Below are 19,132 nucleotides of genomic sequence, written 5' to 3'. Positions count from 1 at the left end.
ATTCATTGTTCTAGTCAGTTTTCAAACTTTGTAAAAAACCTTATCATTTAATACTCAGTGATGGAAAAGATTGCATTTGTAATCATAGTTCTTAAGATCCTGGTCATAAGAGTGAATGAACAGACACTTAATAATTACCTAGCTGTGGGCCTTGGGCAAGCCACTTAACCCCATTTGCCTTGCAAAATCCTAAAAAAAAAAAGAGTGAATGAAATGAAAAACTAAAATTAAAATGCATTTTATGAAATTCACACAACAAAATCAGTGTAAAGGAAATTTGAATAAACTTTTAAATTATATTTTTGTAAGTTTGTAGCATTTATATTTCTGAAGTTATTAAAGCTTAATATAGCATTACAAAGGTAGGCAGAAGGGAGTGGAGAGGGACTAGAAGTTAGAGGGGACTAGAATCCCATCCTGACTTTTCCTGGCAAAGAATGACCTCTCTCAAATTGAGGCGAATTAATTCTTTTTGAAAAAGCAGATGGGGAAGCCCAGCCTGTCACACCTTTGAAGTACAGAAAACAAGACTTCCAATCATTCCCTTTTTGTGCAGCAAGTTTGAGCTGAGGAGAACAAATCTGTCCTGGGCAAGCCCCACTGATTTCAGACCACAGTCAAATGCATATGTTTTGGGACTAGGTGGTGCACTGGATAGAGCACCAGCTCTGAAGTCGGGAGCATCTGAGTTCAAATACAGCTTCAAGCACTTGACATCCTAGCTGTGTGACCCTAGGCAAGTCACTTAACCTGACTGCCTTAACAAAAAAAAAAAATTGCATATGTTTCTCCTGGTTTTCTTTGGACAGAGGATGACCTGTGGCAAAGCCCCCTGACCATGGAAGACCTGATCTGCTACAGCTTCCAGGTGGCCCGAGGAATGGAGTTCCTAGCTTCAAGAAAGGTAAGGAAAGGGGGGAAGCACTGCCAATCCTTCTGAGAGGGGGGAGCCTTCCTGAAAAGCATTTGAAATTTTCTGAGCAAACAGGCAAAGATGAGCAAGAATAATGACAATAACCACTTGTAGGCATATCCCATTTAACATCATTTCAACCTATTTCATTTTGCAAGCATATTAGTATGTGATAACCAAATGAAATCCCATAGGGATGCTTTTCTGCTGCTTATTGTTCGAGCTGGAAAAACCTCAGAGGCTCTTATCCAACCTCCTCATTTTATGAGTAGGAAGAGAAGTCAAGGACTTGTCCAAGCTAGAAAGCACAGGAAGCAATATTTATACTCAGATCCTTTGATTCCCTCCTCCAAACCAATCGTGCAAAATAAAACTCATGATGTCAGTCTATGGATCTAAATGCCCTCTGATGTCATTTTGCCTAAGACTGTGCTTTCATGGACCCAATTAATAACACTGGATGGATTCTATCTACATTTTCGTAGTAGAAAGTATTTTTGTTTTCATTGACCTCATAGTGTCCCTCTGGAGGACATGGGGGCAAGTATTATCTCTATTTTTACAGAGGGGGGAAATGGGCTCTGGGTTATCCTCAATATTTACACAGAGAAAATCTTCCAGAGTAGATCTGGGATATGAACCCAAATTTCCTTCAGGCAATATAGTATAGAAGCATGGGCCAGTAGAAAGTGCAGTGAACTTGAAATCAGAAGACTTGGGTTTGACTTCTGACTCTGCTACTCAATCGTTGTGTGATCTTATGAACCTTCTAGTGCCTCAGTTTCCTCTATAAAGTTTTTAAAAAGTGTTTAAGCTCCTACAATGTGCCAGACATTGTACTAAGGAATACAAAAAGAGGTGTTTCGTGGATGATCATGTTAGTCTAACTGGGAGAGTAATTGTTCTCTAAAATCTCTTCGAGCTGAAAATTTTACAACCTTGGATTTAAAGAACACCTATCCAGTGCTGTCTCCATTATACTAACCCTCCCACTCCAAAAAAAAAAAAAGCAACTTTACATCACCTCCATGAGCATCAGGTTCAGAGTATAGTTGGCAGGGGCAAGGGCATATACAGAGTTTTGAAGCTATGACTTTACTGGAACCCTGATGCTTGAGCTTCAATTAGTGCTATTAGGGAATGGATCATAGAGTCTTTAATCTAGAGCTAGAAGGGACCTCAGAGGTCATCTGTTCCAGCACATTTAAGGATTTGGAAGCCCAGGAAGGGTGTTTTGGCCATGGTCACAGAGGAAAGGTAGGGTCAGAGGCAGAATTCTTTTGCCATTTCTGGTGATAATCAGTAATGGTAGACCTTTATATAGAAGCTAGCCCTGTGCTCATCACATTACAATTCTCATTTGATCCTCACAGCAACTCTGAGAAGTAGATACTAACAGATGACTTGCCTAGGGTCATGTTTGAAGTCAAGTCTTCCTGACTCCAGGTTTAACAATCTATCCATTGTGCTACTTCTTCCTGGAGAAAAATTTGGCTTTTTTATATGTAACTAGAAAGCTATTTCCTGGGTTTCTCTTGAAGCTGTTCTGACTACAAACCCAATGCAGTTAGAACAGTTAACTTTCATTCCTCAAATCAGTTAAGGTGACAATGAAAAACTAAAATCAGAGATGTCAAACCAGCGGTTTAGTTATTAACTGCATTCCCTTTCCTAGCTTAGCCTTTAGCCAAATGATCTAATAAGTATTCATCAATTGACTGTAATTCCACATATTCCCCTGATTTGCTGCTAGCCAAAATTGAGAATGGGCAGTAAAGTGAGATGCTAGGCACTACAAAACACAGCAAACTATTTAAGACATCATTATCCCCAATGCAACCACAGTCTCCCAACCCCTATGTTAGCCAGCCAATAAGCAAACCCAGCACACCCTGTATAACATTGTCTAAACTCATGTCTTTTGCAATAGTATCACGGGAAAACCAAAACCACATGATAATATTATGACATTTAATCCTACTAAAAATATTATAAAACCCAGCTGATCACCTATTTTTCTCAATATTTTCTTGGAACCCCACCCCTTCCTCTCTCTTTGCACTCTTTTCATTCTCTCTCTTTCTCTCACCAACCTCTATATTTTTTTTGTCCCAATGTCACAGAAGTTTCTGATGTACGGAAAGGACAACAGCCTTTACAATTATATGCGTATAGCCTGAGCGATGCTGGAAATTGGCCATGGGGTCAATGGCCCTTACATGCTGGGAAAATGGACTCAGATAGATGGTGTATGGGCTCCCAAACATAAAAATCCCCTGAGTTCTGCCTGCCAGCTTCTCCTGTTCCCTGAGCTGGCATTGACTAATCCCACTTATTTTCAGGAAGACTTGGTTGGCCAGAAAGTCTGTCTGATCCCTCACTCTCCTTTCCTTCCCCAGTGCATTCACAGAGATCTGGCTGCTCGAAACATCTTGTTGTCAGAGAACAATGTGGTGAAGATCTGTGACTTTGGATTGGCCCGGGATATCTACAAAGATCCTGATTATGTCAGGAAGGGCAGTGTGAGTGTGAGGCTTGAGGACTGACATAGCCAGGGATATTAAGGTCAAATTTTTCAACAAAAGCTAGAGAGGACAAAGAAGTTGGGAATGCCCAAAGGCATGATGCCCCTGGAGGACAAAACTGGGAGAAGATTGGGTAACATCTCACTTTCCCTGGACCTGGCCAAGAGTACTGCCAGCCCTGTTCAGGAAAGGAGCAATCCTGCTAACAGTGGGAATAATGGTGTGCCCAAGGGCAAAGGAGGAAGCAGGCTCCTCCTGGAAGAGGTTAGATAGACCCACTATACAGTAAACCTGATTTTCAACTGAAATCAATCAAACAATAAGCATTTAGTAAGGGTCTACTATTTGTCAGACTCTGCCAGGCACTGAAGACATTAAACTCAACATAAAAACAATCGCTAACATTTTCATGAATGCCCATTATATATACCCATATAGAGATAGATGTCCATATATGGATACCTATTTATATAAACCTATATAAGATATAGATTACCTGTCCAGAGAGAGAGAGAGAGAGAGAGAACACGGATGGATGGATGGATGGATGGATGGATGGATGGATGGATGGATGGATGGATGGATGTGGAGGATTTGAAGTGGATTGGTATATTTGAGTGGACTAGCATATTTGAAGATGCAGAGGTTGGTGTGGGGGGAAGCATCCAGGTATGGGGATAACCAATGCAAAAGCACAGAATAGGGAGATTTAACATTTATGTGAGAAAGTAAGTCAGAATGGCTGCACCATTGAATTTACATAGAGGAGTATTATATAATATGTTATATTATGTATATAATCAAGTTGAAGAGGTAGTCTAGGACTTTGAAGACTTTTCAGTGCCAGAGGAGCTGCTGAAGAGAGTCCCTTGAGTTTAATGAGAGTAGGGAGAGAGAAAAGATCAGGGCAACATGACCAGAGTCATGCTTTAGGTAGTTTGGACAGCTGCAATGGAGAAAGAAGAATCTTTAGAAATTGGGGAGTGGAGGGGAAACTAAGAGACTTTTGTTGCCAGAGTGAGAGGTGATGATGGACCAGAACTAGATTGATAATTTTGAGAGGTAACAGAAGGGAATGTATTGAGAAATGTGAAGAGCATCCCACTCCTCTCCTTTGCGTCGCCCTTGAGAAGAGAGTGATTTCCCCCTCCCCTCTGCTCCCTTTCAAGTTTAGAAGTTTAAGTACAGGCTGTTCAAGGGTCGGTCCCTTTATCTCACAGGCTCGGCTCCCTCTGAAGTGGATGGCACCAGAAAGCATCTTTGACAAGGTCTATACCACCCAGAGTGATGTCTGGTCCTTTGGAGTCTTGCTCTGGGAGATCTTTTCCTTAGGTAAGAATTAAAGACCAGGTAAATACCTAATGTCCCAATGAAAGGCCAAGAGACAGTATAGGGAGAATATAGCTAAATTTCATTGTCATACTACAGTCATATATATTGGGTATCCACAAGTCTGAGCCTTTAATAATAATATTAAATAAAATAATAATATAAACATTTCTAGAGAGTTTTAAGATTTACAAAGATTTACCAGATTATCTCATTTGATCCTCACAATAATCTCAAGATATATATTTTTTATTACTCCCATTTATAGATGAGGAGACTGAGTGGAAAGAGGTTAAGTACCTTGTGTCCAGAGTCACACAGCAAGAGACCCAAAAGGAATTTAAGACAAATAGAGCTAAGCCTCATGAATTCAGATGACAGTCATGGAATGTGTTGACCTGTGCCTTAGTATCACCACTTCCTTCATTGAGAGAACATGGAAGTAGAATGATAAAATGAAAAGGGACCCCATAGATCACCTAGTTCAACCCCTTCATTTTACAACAGAGAAAATAAAGGCCAAAGGAGGGCAGACAATTGGCCCAATGTCTCATAGCATGTTAACAGAAACTGGGCTGAATGTAGTGGATGGGAAAAAAAATCATTGTAAGCTTGGGCAAATCACTTTACTTACTTCCCTGGGACTCAGTTTCTTCTTCTGTAAAATGAGGGATTTGGATGGACCAGAAGGCCCTGAGATTTCTTTTCAGTATCCATGTGTGATTCTACAATCCTGCCAGTTATAGATCTTTGTTCCTAAGTTAGAATCTAAATTTCAGTACAGCCCTTTTCCCTCTATAAGACAGGGAGTAAAAATGAATAAAATTATTGGAAGTCAGGATAATGATGTATAGAGAATTCTGGATTTGAAGCCGAATTTTATAAGCAGTTTGAATCCCAAACTTTGTGACTCTGGGGAAGACATTTAATCTCTTAGGACCTCAGTTTCCTCAACTCTAAGGAATTTGGGATAGATGATCTTCAAAGCCCTTTCCAGGCCTAAATCTTCAAGTCTATGATAAATAAGGAAATAAGGCTCAAACTATCTTCATACATGACTATGCATGACTTCATTTAGATAAAAATAATGATGCTGTATAGTAATGAAGCTGTCTCATGATTAGAGCCTCTCCCCAAGGGTCTTTCTAGGTCACAATCTGAATGAATGAACTTTGGCAGGCTATTTTGAAATCATCAGGAAAGACACAAAATATGAGCCATGCTTTTAGAATATGTTACAATTCATATTTCTCTGGCCTGACCTTTGTTAATTCAAGTTAAATGAGGTGGGTCTGAATTCTCTTGGTACCTCAGAGCTGCTTGGGAGATAGAAGCCCATGGTATGGAATGGGAGAAAGGGGGTGGGCAGCAAGCCCCTCAGAGGAAAAGAAATCCATTTAATTGATACCCACTGACCTAGAGAGGTCAGTATATCTAGTATATTCTTGTGTTTTGACTAATCATCCTATTCCCAACCACCTTTGTGTGTGACCACCTAGGAGCCTCTCCTTACCCTGGGGTGCAGATCAATGAAGAATTCTGCCAAAGGCTTAAGGATGGCACGCGGATGAGAGCTCCAGAATATGCCACAGCAGAAATGTGAGTTTCCCACCTCCACCCCAAGACTTGTCCCTATCTTTCTAGAGATTTAGGCCACAGTTTATCCACAAGGAAAACAAGGAAAAGAAACAAGAGAAAAATGTGTCTGGTTTACCTTTGACAGCCGCCATATCATGCTGAGTTGTTGGTCAGGAGACCCCAAGGAGAGGCCAGCATTCTCTGACCTGGTAGAGATCCTGGGAGATCTGCTTCAGGAAAATGTACAGCAGGTGAATTCATTTTTTTCTCTCTAACTGGACCTGATGGACTCTGCCTGCCCAGGGACTGCTTTTTGAGATGAATCAATACTGTTTTATCTGACACATACTTCTTTCCACTTTCTTAAAGGAAAGAAGAGACTGTGTATCTTTAATCTGTCAGTGTGTGACTGTGCATGTTATATGAATGTATATGGACATATATTTGTGTTTTTCACATGAACATACATGTATCTATATGTCTTTCTATACTATACATGTTGAAAATATACTTTCTGATCAGTGTGCATGTGCATACATAGTTATATAAATGGCTTAGTATATGTTTAAATCATTGTGCAGATGTGAATGTGTTTATGTTTATCCATATAGATAAATGTGTTTACTTCTATGTTGCTTATAGAGAAATGGCCAGGAATCTACCTTTATATAGAAAAAAAGTAGCTCTTTTTTTGTTAAGGAATAGAGATCATATCAAATACTATTCCCTTTCTTCCTCCTTTCCTGATACCTGACTTCTGTCTCTTAGGCCATCGATCTAAATAGCCTTAGCATTTGTTCTGGAAATAAATAGTTCTCACTCCAGAAATTATTCATTTAAACATGTATTAATCACCTATTTTGTACAGGCATTGGACTAGGTATTGGGATTACAAAGATCAAAATAAAAAATCCCCTGGGAAGGTGATACCCCCAGAAGGTATTGGACAATCAAACCAAAAGCAGAGAGGAGATGAGTAGGATGTTTCAGGAGCTCCCAGGTGCTGAGGATATCCTAGACCAGCTGACTTCTTGAGAATCCTCCCATAATCTTGGCCTAGGACTTTCATTTGCTTTACAATTCAGAAGCAGACCTATGGCTCAGGATAGACAATGGGCTCAACATCAGTTGCTTTCCATCTTTAATATAACACTATACTTTCTCTTCAGGAGGGTAAGGACTACATTCCCTTGAATGATTCACAGAGCTCAGAGGATGATGGCTTCTCTCAGGTTCCTTCTACTGTCCATCACAACTTGGATGCAGAAGAATATGATCTGAGACTCCATTGTCATAGTTTAGCAGCAAGGTCAGTTCTCTTTCTAGGGATGGGGTAAGTTGTGACAACAGTCTGAAAACAGGCAGCTTATATTTTAATAAAATCCCAAGAAACAATGACAACTCCCTAGTTTTGAAAGGACCTGAATGCCTCTAGATCCAAGGGCTTATCTGAGTCTAAAGGAACATTTGGTGTTTGGGCATTATTTTTTACTTTCTACTCACTAGAACCCTGCTGGAAACAACAGTAATTTGACAAGCATTTATCAGGTTCCCACTATATACTAGGCACTGTTCTAAGCACTAGGCTTTGGAGACAGTGGGCACAAGTTAAAATCCCATCTGTGACACAATCTTGGACAAATCAAAAAGTCAGAATCAGAGGATCTTAGAGTTGAAAACTTTCTCAAGAAATGTTCATCTTCATATATAAAATTAAATAGGTAGGTTGTATGACCTCTAAACTCTATTCCAACTTAAAAATCTTATCATCCTTAATCCAAAGGAGACATCACCAAATCCAAAAAAGAGGTCACCATCCATCCTTGACCTTTCAATCTTCCAGCCTGCCAGGACAGTGAGCATGATTTGTTTGTTTTAGATATTTACAGGAGCAGAAATGCTCTGCCTTCTACTGTGAGGATAGAAAAGTGACCCCAAGGAAGGTATTCCCCTATTATTCCTCTTTGGGCTACTGCTTCCCCCCCGAGTCCTCCTCCAGCTGCACAACTCTTTAGCTGCCAGGGGCTTACCCACAGATGGCCAAGGAACAAAACAGAAGCTTTTAAGGAATACATCAAGTATTGTGGTCAATTTGAGCTTTCCAATGACATCTTTAGCCCTAGAGAATATATTTTTGTTTTAAACAGATACTATAACTGTGTATCATTTCCAAGTTGTTTGACTGGAGGGAATCAAATCAGGTGTCCATCCAGAATAAAAACCTTTGAAGAATTTCCAATGACTCATACATCATCTAAAGCACATCCGGTAAGTGAAGGCGGAGAAAAGAGAAATGGGGCTTTAAATTTATGAAAGGTTGGGAAATGTCTATTTGGAAACAGAGATAAAGCCTTTCCCAGCAAACAAGTGTCTCAGAATTTGGAAATAAAGATTTAAGTTCCAAAAAGCAATAAAGATATAGTACCACCAACAGAGTTCCCAGACCTCTGTCCAGAGTGATTTCTGTTTACAAAAAACCTGTTCCCTGTCTTGCTGTAGAGGTCATGGATTACAAGATCAATAACACCAGCTCTATCTTCATCTTTCTGGAGTAGTCTGAGCCCCAATAGAAGTTATCCCCTGGAAACAGCAGTCTTTCAACCTGACCCTGTGGTCTTCTCTTCCACTTCCCTTTCTGCAGAGAGGGTATCTCATTCTGGCCCTACTAATGGAGTCCAACAATAACTAAATGTCCTAATCTTCATTTCTAAAGCTTGCCTTCAGTTCAAATGATCATCCCCCCAGACACTCCCAGGATGGAATTTAATGGCTTGTTCAGATCAGAATTCAGTCTTGGAAAGCCATTTCTTTCTACCACGATGAATTACATCTATAGACTTAAAGCTTTCTTAAAGTAGGGGAAAAGGGGAGGCAAACAGTTCTATATTAACAGATAAGGGCAACAGAGAGGGGAGAGGCAGAGCTTCTAGTTGGAGTTGGCCCAGGCTTTGGCGCCAGAAGACCTGGCTCAGAGTCTGCTGATACCTATTAGCTAGGGACAAGTCATTTTCTCTGTAAAATGGAGAGATAATACATGTTATACCTAATTCATAGAGTGATTGTGAAGAAAGAAATGTGGCCTGTTATGAGAGAAAGTGTTTCTGGCTATCTCAGAAAAGACTTTGTTTGGCTCCATTTTGGGGGAATGAGTCCTAAGCCTTTAATAGCTCTCTCTCCCTTGTATTACCACCATACTATCCTGGAACTTGGTATTTTGTAGAACTTTCTGCCTCAAAGTCAATAAACATTTTTAAATGCCTACTTATAATAAGCACTGGGCTAGGTGCTGAGGTTACAAAAAAGGTAAAGGGCAGACCCTGCCTTCAAGGAGCTCATGGTCTAACAGGGAAAACTATAAATAATATATACACAAGATAATATGGAGTGTCTCAAGGGTTAGAGGGAAGGTACTAGCTTTAGGAGGGATCAGGAAAGTCTTCCTTTAGAAGATGAGATTGAGACTTGGAGGACACCCAGGAAGATGAAAGGCAGAGATGAAGAGGGAGAATGTACCTATCCCCTGGCACAGCCAGAGAAAATTCCCCAGACTGGGAGATGGATTTAGGATTAGGTGAGGAATAGCAAGATGGCTAGGTACTGGGCAGCTAGGTGACACAGAGGATGGAGCACTGGCCCTGGAGTCAGGAGGACCTGAGTTCAAATGTGACCTTAGACACTTAGATGAGTGACTTTGGGCAAGTCACTTAACCCCATTGCCTTACAAAAAAACAAAAGGGGGAAAAAAGGCTAGGCATTCAATCATAGAGTTTAGGTATAAGAAGATTAGAAAGATAGAAGGGGGTCAGTTATGAAGGGCTTTAAATGTTTTATATCAACCTTCAGACTATCAGCAGGAAAGGAAGGAAGGAGGGAAAGGAAGGCAGAGAAAAGAAGGAAGGAAAAAAGGAAGGAGTCAGGGAAGGGAGAAGGACGGAGGGAGGGAAGGAGGAAAGAAACAAGGAAAGAGGAAGGGGTAAGGGCGGATGGAGGGAGGGAGAATAAAATTCATTAAGTATTTACTAGGTACAGAACACTATGTTAAGTGATGAGGATACAAATAGAAAATCAAGATAAACCCTGTTCTCTAGGAACTGACTTTCTAATAAGGAGACAGTACATAAAGGAAGTTTCAGCTGCAAGTCAAATGAAAAATTCCTATGATCCTTAAGATGCAGCAGCAAAGATGATGGTATACCATCTACATTCATAAAAGCTACCCATTTATGAAGTTGAGTCATTTGAGGGTACCCAGTGTTTTTGTCTCTGTATCTTAGCATAGGGCCTGATTATTTAGCACTTAATAATGTTTACTGATTGACTGATTGACCCAGGAGATAGAAAGAACATTGTCTATGAAGCCCAAGGTCCCTGAGTTCAGGTATCACCTCTGATACTAACAACTCTGTTTTTGATCTTGGGAAAGTCACTTCAACTACCTGGGCCTCAGTTTCCCCATATGTGAAATGAAGGAATTGGAAGAGATGATCTTGGAGGTCCCTCTTAGCAGTGGATCTGTGATTCCCTGATCCTTTCTCTCCTTTCTTCCCCACTTGTACCTCTAGGTGAAGGATAAAGTTTGTTTCCTCTTTTTCTATAGGAAAACCAAACTGATAGTGGAATGGTCTTGGCCTCTGAAGAATTTGAAAGGATAGAGAATAGACACAGAAAAGAAGGTGGATTCAGGTAATTGCAATTCACCAACCCTGAATATTTTCTTCTTTGTCTTCATCATAGTGAGTAATAGACTTCCATATCTGAGATACAGAGGATTCCCCTCCCATTGAACATGGGAACAAGACCTTTCCAACTGTTTAAAGAAGGCAATGCAGTTGAACTCAACAATTTTTTAAAATTAAGTTTTATTCATACTTTATGTGTGTTCATCATGAACATTCTCCATTGGGCAGATCAAATCCTCCCCCACTGTAATAAAGAGAAATATCCACCACAGATGTCCAGTATTTTATCTTAATAGCCCCTACTTCCCTAATACATGGGAGAAGGTATGTTTCATTATTTCTAGGATCTTCATTATCTTCCATTATTCAGGTCAACATGATAGATTTGTAATATATGTGATACTATGTTTTAAAAATCCAAAAACACAGGACAACAGACACTAGCTGTGTGCTGTCAAGCATAACATTGAACCCACCTGGTCCTGTTTCCTCATTAACAGAATGAAGGTTTGGATTCAATGGCCTTTAATATTCCTTCTAGCTCTAAATCTAAGATCTTGGGAAATACAATGATGCCAACTATGAAAAAAGAGAAAAAAGGGAAATGATACTTTGTACTTAAAATGACCAAGCTTAGCATCAGAGGAAAGATAAGAAAATATAAATCTCTCATTTCTTTACAGAGATGGGGGACTATAGTTAGGGAACATTACAAGTGCCACATGTACAATTAATGATGTGTAAACATTTTCTTCCCTTTCTCTTTTACTCTTTATTACAAAAGATGACTCTGGGTCAGAGAGGGGAATAGTGAGAAATTAAAGTAACATAAACATAAGATATTAGTACCTTCTAAAGAGTTTCTTTAGAAAAAACTGAGATAAGAAGACTTAGAAGCTTATTTTCCTATGTTGTAGAGAGCTAATTTGGGGTTCTTTTAAGCAGATTTTAAGCAATGTGATTACTTTAAAATGGAAGCCATACTAAATGGATTGGAGAAGCCCTCAGAGAGGCTCATTTCCTGATGAATGGCAAGTTCTACTGTTCTCTTTAAGGGCATAGTCATCATTTTAATGTCCTATCCTTTGAGTTCAAGATGTTTAGATGAATCCAAACCAATCAAGTCCTAAGCTGCTCTTCTCTTTCTCTTGCAGCTGTAAAGGCTCTGGCAGAAACATGGATCAGACAGGGGAGCAATTAGCCCTGAGAGGCAGATGTCGGCCATCCTACCAGACTCCAATTGCTGGTCAGACATTTTATAACAGTGAATATGGGGACCTCTCAGAACCCTCTGAGGATGGCAGCTCTACTCCTCCAGGAGAGGCATCTAGTCCCCGAATCCTCCAAGCCTCCTTCTTCTCAGATCAGTATTAAAGAAGTGATAAAACCACAGAGAGACCTAGGGTATTGGGAAGAGAGGAAGGAGAAAAGGAAGGCAATGGCAGTAGAAGGAGAGGAAATGCTTAAGATTGAACTATTTGCCCGCCTATTAGATGATACAAGAGAAGAGTCTTTGGAAGCAGTTTGAGGAAAGACCTGATAGACAACTTCTTCCTCTTGGAGTTCTTCCTGATGAACTGTTTCCTTGGATTTTTCAATTACTCCCTTCTGGGAGTAATTTTTGCTCAGCAAAATAGAAAAAAAATACCAGAAACTCTCAACGATGACAGCACTAATACAGCATGTCCACAGCCTGAACAAACATCACAGTGTTTAAACAGACAAGGAAGGCCAGAGACCTTTCTAGACTCCAGAAAAACAAGTCAACCCTTCAGAAATTCATCAGCCCCTTCTCCATCATAATCTCCTTTTGTATATGACCTAGGGGGGCTTCTCATGAGGAGATAGTGACTTATAGGAGACATGGATGTCTTCATTGCTATCTTAAAATGGCAAATTAGGAATTTTTATGATTTGGAAAAGAAAAAGACCTTTGTTTTCTGTTCTCCCTGCTAACTTCTATCACAACTGGTCATCACATACCACTTGGCAGTGACAAATCTCTTTTTAAAGATAGTAAGCTAAATTGAGACTACATTAACTTGTCATGAATGTTTCCTGGAAAGAAGACAGATCCCATCCACAGAGATGGAATTTGGCTTGTGCAAATTTAGGGACAGTTTTCACCACAACCAAGAGCTTTCTTTCAATGACCTTAAGAGCAGAAATGGAGCCGGAAGAGCATATCTGAATCCAAACAGAAACAAAACATCAAATACCATTATAACTTGAAAGTTTCTAACAAAAAGATTCTAATGTAAAAAAAAATTTTTAGTAATCCTGAGTGTAACAACATTTCAGTACAAACAAAATCTGCTCTGACAGGATACCAATTAAGAACTTAACAAAGTTAATCCCTCACTCACAGAGACCCCAACAAAGTTTCTGGCCTCTTTTCCAATGGATTATGTCCTGAGCTCGTTCTAGTATGGTGTTCAGAAAGTTGATGCTCTTATGAAGAAACGCTCTCATCTGAAAACAATGAAACTTGAGGGGCATTTGAAAGTCATCCTGAGAACCAAGACTTCTCTTCCCTCTCTCCCCCACCTCTTTCTTATCTCCTTTCCTTTCCATCTCTTTATGGACCAAGGCTACCATCACAAAATATCTTTACAGAAGCAAATCAGGAACATTCACAAAGAGACCTTGAGAACAAAGACTGCAGGTTTTCTTGCCACATGGTCTTTTCCCACCTGGAATCCCAGAACATTTCTTATCAGAAAATATTCCCCTTACTTTCCCATATTCTCCCTGCCATAATGAGTGCTTGCAGGACAGGCTTCTGTGTATAGAACTAAGGGTTTTGTTATATCTGATATCCTTCCTCAGATTATATTTTTTCTTTATAATACATTGAATACATTTATTCTGAGTCTATAATCCTCCTTGTCTTATGTTTTTGACACTGATTGTGACTGGTGGATTGACCCAACAGATCACATTTTTTATCACTGTCAGAGTTTGCTGGAATGGAAGTACAGCTCTTCTCTGTTGGTAACATTGATGATTTGTGTGGAAAGTGACATAATGACATCCTTCTCCAAAATACATATTAAAGGCATACTCACTGCCTTTTGGTATTAGCTCCTCTTCTACTTGCATATGCAATAATAAACTGAGTGCAGGGGAAAAATCATTTTTTTCACAATCAATCATCAGCAACAAAAAGTATTTACAAAGCTCTTGTTCTAGGCACTGGATGAATAAAGACAAAGAGTTGTCCCTGCCCTCAAAAATCTTATTATCTATTGGTTGAAATATGTACATGTTGTTTCTAGTTCATACAAAATATTTGGAAGCAGGGAGATTCACAGACCTGTGATTTCATCAGTATAGAGAACTCATGATGAAGAAAATTCCTCTACCAAAACAGGTGTGTGTGTGTGTGTGTGTGTGTGTGTGTGTGTGTGTGTATGTCTGCTCTATATTTATAAAATACAGACAACTTGGGAGTTATCATTTGCCCAGGGACACAAAGTAAGCATCAGAGATACTTCCTAATCCAATTCTCTATCTGTCATACCAACAATTATATTGTCCGAGATATATACAAAGTAAATAGGAGATCATTTTGAGTTGAGTGATTAGATAGGGGCAGCTAGGTGGTGCAGTGAACAGAGCACTGGCCTTGGAGTCAGGAGTACCTGGGTTCAAATCCGACCTCAGACACTTAATAATTACCTAGCCGTGTGGCCTTGGGCAAGCCACTTAACCCCATTGCCTTGAAAAATCTAAAAAATAATAAAAAAAAAAAGTGATTAGATGGGAGAGAAGGCATTAGAGCTAGGAAGGAGGAAGGACCAGGATCAAGAAATCCCTTATGGTTTTAAAACAGTCTTAATACTCATTCTAAATCAAGAAAAATAGGAATGTCAGTCTTTTGCGCAATACCATCACCCCTGACATGCTTGTGATGCTTAAATAAAAAGGTTATCAAAAAAAAGACCACTGGGTCACAGCACCCTGCTTTGGATGTAGAGTGGTTCAGCAGAAGCATAGAAGTGAGAACTTTGAAGCCTTATGTTAATGGTGAACCCATTACAACTGAAACTTATTTATTAGGTATTTACAGGTACCCAGTATGAAGCATGGAACGCAAAATATATCCTATCCCTGTCCCCTGGGAGAACTGAAAGATTTAAGATCTTGTGGATTTTTAGAATCCAATTACCTACACCCACCAGGTTCTCTACACTCATTTTTAGAGAGAATCCCACCTGGATCTTCTGATCGCATGCATCTCTACATCCTGAGTGACCCTTCAGTATCCTAAAACTCCTAGGAGTTATGCCAGGAAGGTGGTAGATACAGTGGTAGCAAATGGTAGAAGGTGGTTGCTATCTCTCACTGCTAGAAATGAATTGGTCCCGTTATAGAAGACAACTAAGGGGCAGCTAGGTGGTACAGTGGTTAGAGCACCAATCCTGGAGTCAGGGGGACCTGAGTTCAAATCTCGCCTCCAACATTTAGTATTTACTTATCTCTGTAACATTGGGCAAATCACTTAAGCCCATTGCCTTGCAAAAACCAAAAAGAAGACAACCAAGTGGATGTCACTGGGAGAGTGGACATCACAGAAAAGAATTTCAAATACTTAAAAGCTCTTTATGTGGGACAGGGATCATACTAATTCTGCTTGTCCCCATAGAACAGAACTAGAAGCAAGTAAGCAAGTAAACATTTCTTCAGCACAATACTAAATGTTGTAAACAAAACCAACAGTCCCATCCTTTAAGGTTCTTCCTTTGTTTCTCTTCATCTGGTACTTTTTCAATATCTATAAGCATCCTCTCAAAGATAAATCTGCTTAGGATGCAGGGAATGGGGTACTAACAATGGAATGAGTTAGGAAAGACCTCTTGAAGGGGGTGGCAATTCTTGGGCTGAATCTAGAAAGGAGCTAAGGATTCCAAAAAAATGAGAATTAAAAGGGAGAGAAGAGGCAAAGGCAAAGAGGAAAGAAAGCAATGGTAGGGCTAAGTGGGGAGTTACAAGAAGTAAATTTAGAAGTGATATAATAACTTCCTAACAATTTAAACTATCCCAAAGTGAAGTGGCCACCTTGGGATGTAGTTGCCTAGAAGGCATTTTGTTCACATATGATTCTTCAATAAAGAAATTAAGGCACTCAAACTTAACCTTTTAAATTAGGGTTTCCAGGTTTAACAATGGCTGTGAGGTCAACTGAGTGCTATGGATTTTTTTTTCAGGTTGGTGTCCCAGGTAAAATAAATTTCACAACAAATCTAGAAACATAGTACTGTCAGGTTGCCCTTTCCTGGAGCCAGCAGAGCCAGGATACAGAATACTTAGGGTGTGGTTGGGCTGGCCAAGACTACTAGATCTGACTAGGCATTATACCTGGGTTGTACCAGTCCAGGTCTGGATCAGGGAGCTGAGGTCAAAGGCTGGAAGGAAAAGTTTTCAGGAAAATATCCAACTGATCATAAGGTTCATTAGAAAACCAATGAAATTCTAGCCCAAGACTTTTGAGTCTATGGCTATGGTTTCCCAGAGGGAAAAGAGTTTGCTTCAGTCCCACCCCCACAGAGGAACTTAACTTGGTTTCTGAATAGGGCCAAGGCAATGGGAAGTCATGAAGGAGATCAAAGACTTTAAAAATTCAAGACCTAATTCTATCAGTGCAGGTTGGCCCTCACTTCACTGACAGATCTCAGATGCCTTTGTGAACTTCTTTGGTTATCAATTTTTTTTTGTTATTAAACCTCTCCGAACTTAGCTAGGTTTCATGGTTTCACATAGAATCCTCTTTTTTGTATGTGTTCTTCCATGTGTATGGAAATATTCTCTTTTGTGTGTAAGTTCAGAACTTTAAAAAATGAAATTAAAAATTTTAAATGCAAACTTAAGCTAGGCAGGTCCTCAAAGAAGAGACACAGTCAGCTACTTTCCCATACCTAGAACCTTTCCACCCTGGTAGACCCCCTTTAGAGTGTGCCAGCCTATGTTATCATTGTCTTGGAAAATCCAGGATCACCTCTGTGACAAGATAAGAAGGACCTCATTGACAGGGGGTTCCTGTATTGCCCATTAGTGTCAAAATGGATACCATTAGTGGTAGAAACAAGTAAGTATTGCAGAGTCCCTTGAATCCTAGACTTAGCTATTTGCTAGCTATGAAACTTTTAACACTTAACATTTCTGGACCTCAGTTTAATCATTTGTAAAATGAAGGGACTGGAGAAACTGAAGGTCTAATTAGAAAGGCAATGAGTCTCAGTGAAATCTATCATGTTTGTCTCAACTGCCTTCTGAAGTTGGTAAATTTTTTTGTGAAGGGTTCATACATTTTAAAAGAGCAGATTCTGAATACAATATGTAGTCACATGAACGTATGATGCCTCTAAGAATAGGCATCAGTTGCCTCAAGGCCTTGGTTAGTTCTAGTGGTGCCAATATGGGGTCTGAGGTTTTGTAGGTAGGTCTGTGCACTTGCCACCTGCAAAGGAAAAAAATGTGCTCCTCAGAAAGAATGCTTTGTCCTCAAATAATAGGAAGAACTGGAAGAGGCCACAAGAGCACAGATGTAGAAACAGATGTAGAGCTACCTCAGAGGCCATTCTCATTTCACAAAGGAGGAAATTGATTCTCAGAAAAGCTTGTAGTTTCAGATCTAAAGTTAGAAAAGATCTCAGGCCATCAACTCCTGTCCCTTCATTTTCCAAATGATTAAACTGAGGCCCAGAAATGTTACGTCTTAAAGTTTCATAGGTAACTAAGTCTAGGATTCAAACAAATATATTATTTATATAGTGCTTTGAAGTCTGCAAAGTATAAATGGTATCTTTTTTGATCCTAACAACAACTCTATGAAATAACTGCCATTATCCCCATTTTACAGATGAAGAAACTAAGCCTGAAAGGTAAAATGACTTCCTGGGGTCATAAGTATTTGAAGGAGGATTTTAACCCATCTTTCTTACTCTTTAAGTTGAACCTCTATCCACCAAATCACTGCTTCCTCCTGTCTAGCACCTTCAAACTTAATTCTTTCTATTGAACCATGCAATTCAGGAGTCAGGTTCTAATTTGAAGGACATCTACATTGTCAGGATACAATAAGAATTAATGGGCTCAGAGTGGGGATTGACCTGTCTGTGAATGATTAATTGAGAAGATATTGGTCACCTAGAGAAATTATATTATTAGAAACACTCTTGTTTAGGCTCCACAGGGTTCTTATATATTATAACTCATTATGACTAATTGGTTGAAGAATTTTTAAAAACCCTAAAGTGAGAAAAAGTAAAATATTTATGAGACTATCCCCTGAGCAGGAATGATCAGATGAACCAAAGAATTTAAGAGCTGGAAAGGACCTAAAAGCTCATCTTGTTCATTAAATTGAACTAGGGCATTGGTCCTAATGATTTTTGGTTCCCCTGTTCTCAACAATGAAAACCCCAAGATAATTTAATATGCTATTCATAATATTCCTTTAGATTTATTCATTAAGTGTTTATAGTAGCTACAATGATAACTTTTTTCCAAAACTCCAAATAAAAATTTGTTATACAATTATTAGATTTATATTTTACATTATATTTATTATATCATATGATCATAGGACATAAATTTTATTCTGCATATAACTGAAAACTCAATATAAAAATCATAAAATTAATTATAAAATAACTGAATATTTTTATGTGAGATGTCCTATAGGAATTAAAAGAACAGATCTAGGAAGGCCTCATATGATTGCTGTTATTTGATTAGAGTAACACAACTGGGCAATTATTTACTGCGTAATATGCTATTTAAGAATTTTTAACTTGAACTCCTGTGAGATCATCAGACAATTAAGCAGAAAGTGTGGAATTAGAAGAGTTCAATTAATTTTGGTCTTCCTAATTCCAAGGCCCACACTCCCCCCATCTATTCTACTTTGAAATTTTTAAATCAGGAGAAAAACACATTAGTAATAAAAACACAGAGGGACTGAAAAAACTATCACACAATTGACAAAATTTAAGAATACTTAATAGAAAAGAAGTTAAGCATTGGTGTCATTCTTTAAAAACTTGTGACTTCATTGTGTGGAGTGTTCCTCCACCAATACCTTTGGCAACTCCTCCGGAACCTAT

The 19,132-nt window shown here is 39.2% G+C and overlaps 1 protein-coding gene across 3 annotated transcripts in view; it reads left to right on the top strand.

The window, feature by feature from the left end:
- The window catches only part of FLT4 (fms related receptor tyrosine kinase 4), a 113,874-nt gene extending 99,451 nt beyond the window's left edge, over positions 1 to 14,423 (top strand). Inside the window, exons 20-28 of one of the 3 annotated variants that reach the window (XM_074212196.1) lie at positions 810 to 904; positions 3,313 to 3,435; positions 4,659 to 4,770; positions 6,267 to 6,366; positions 6,491 to 6,596; positions 7,515 to 7,654; positions 8,493 to 8,613; positions 10,943 to 11,028; positions 12,179 to 14,423. In XM_074212196.1, the coding sequence (XP_074068297.1) occupies positions 810 to 904; positions 3,313 to 3,435; positions 4,659 to 4,770; positions 6,267 to 6,366; positions 6,491 to 6,596; positions 7,515 to 7,654; positions 8,493 to 8,613; positions 10,943 to 11,028; positions 12,179 to 12,398 (1,103 nt within the window). In that variant the 3' untranslated portion in view covers positions 12,399 to 14,423. The remainder of the gene's footprint in view (positions 1 to 809; positions 905 to 3,312; positions 3,436 to 4,658; positions 4,771 to 6,266; positions 6,367 to 6,490; positions 6,597 to 7,514; positions 7,655 to 8,492; positions 8,614 to 10,942; positions 11,029 to 12,178) is intronic. The other 2 variants (XM_074212195.1, XM_074212197.1) reach the window with 2 other exon arrangements.
- The last annotated feature ends 4,709 nt before the right edge of the window (positions 14,424 to 19,132 follow it).

The sequence above is a fragment of the Macrotis lagotis genome, chromosome 1 (assembly GCF_037893015.1).
Source record: "Macrotis lagotis isolate mMagLag1 chromosome 1, bilby.v1.9.chrom.fasta, whole genome shotgun sequence".
Lineage (NCBI taxonomy): Eukaryota > Metazoa > Chordata > Mammalia > Peramelemorphia > Peramelidae > Macrotis > Macrotis lagotis.
The sequence above is the reverse complement of the archived record's forward strand: the minus strand, read 5'-3'. Positions and strand labels throughout refer to the sequence as shown.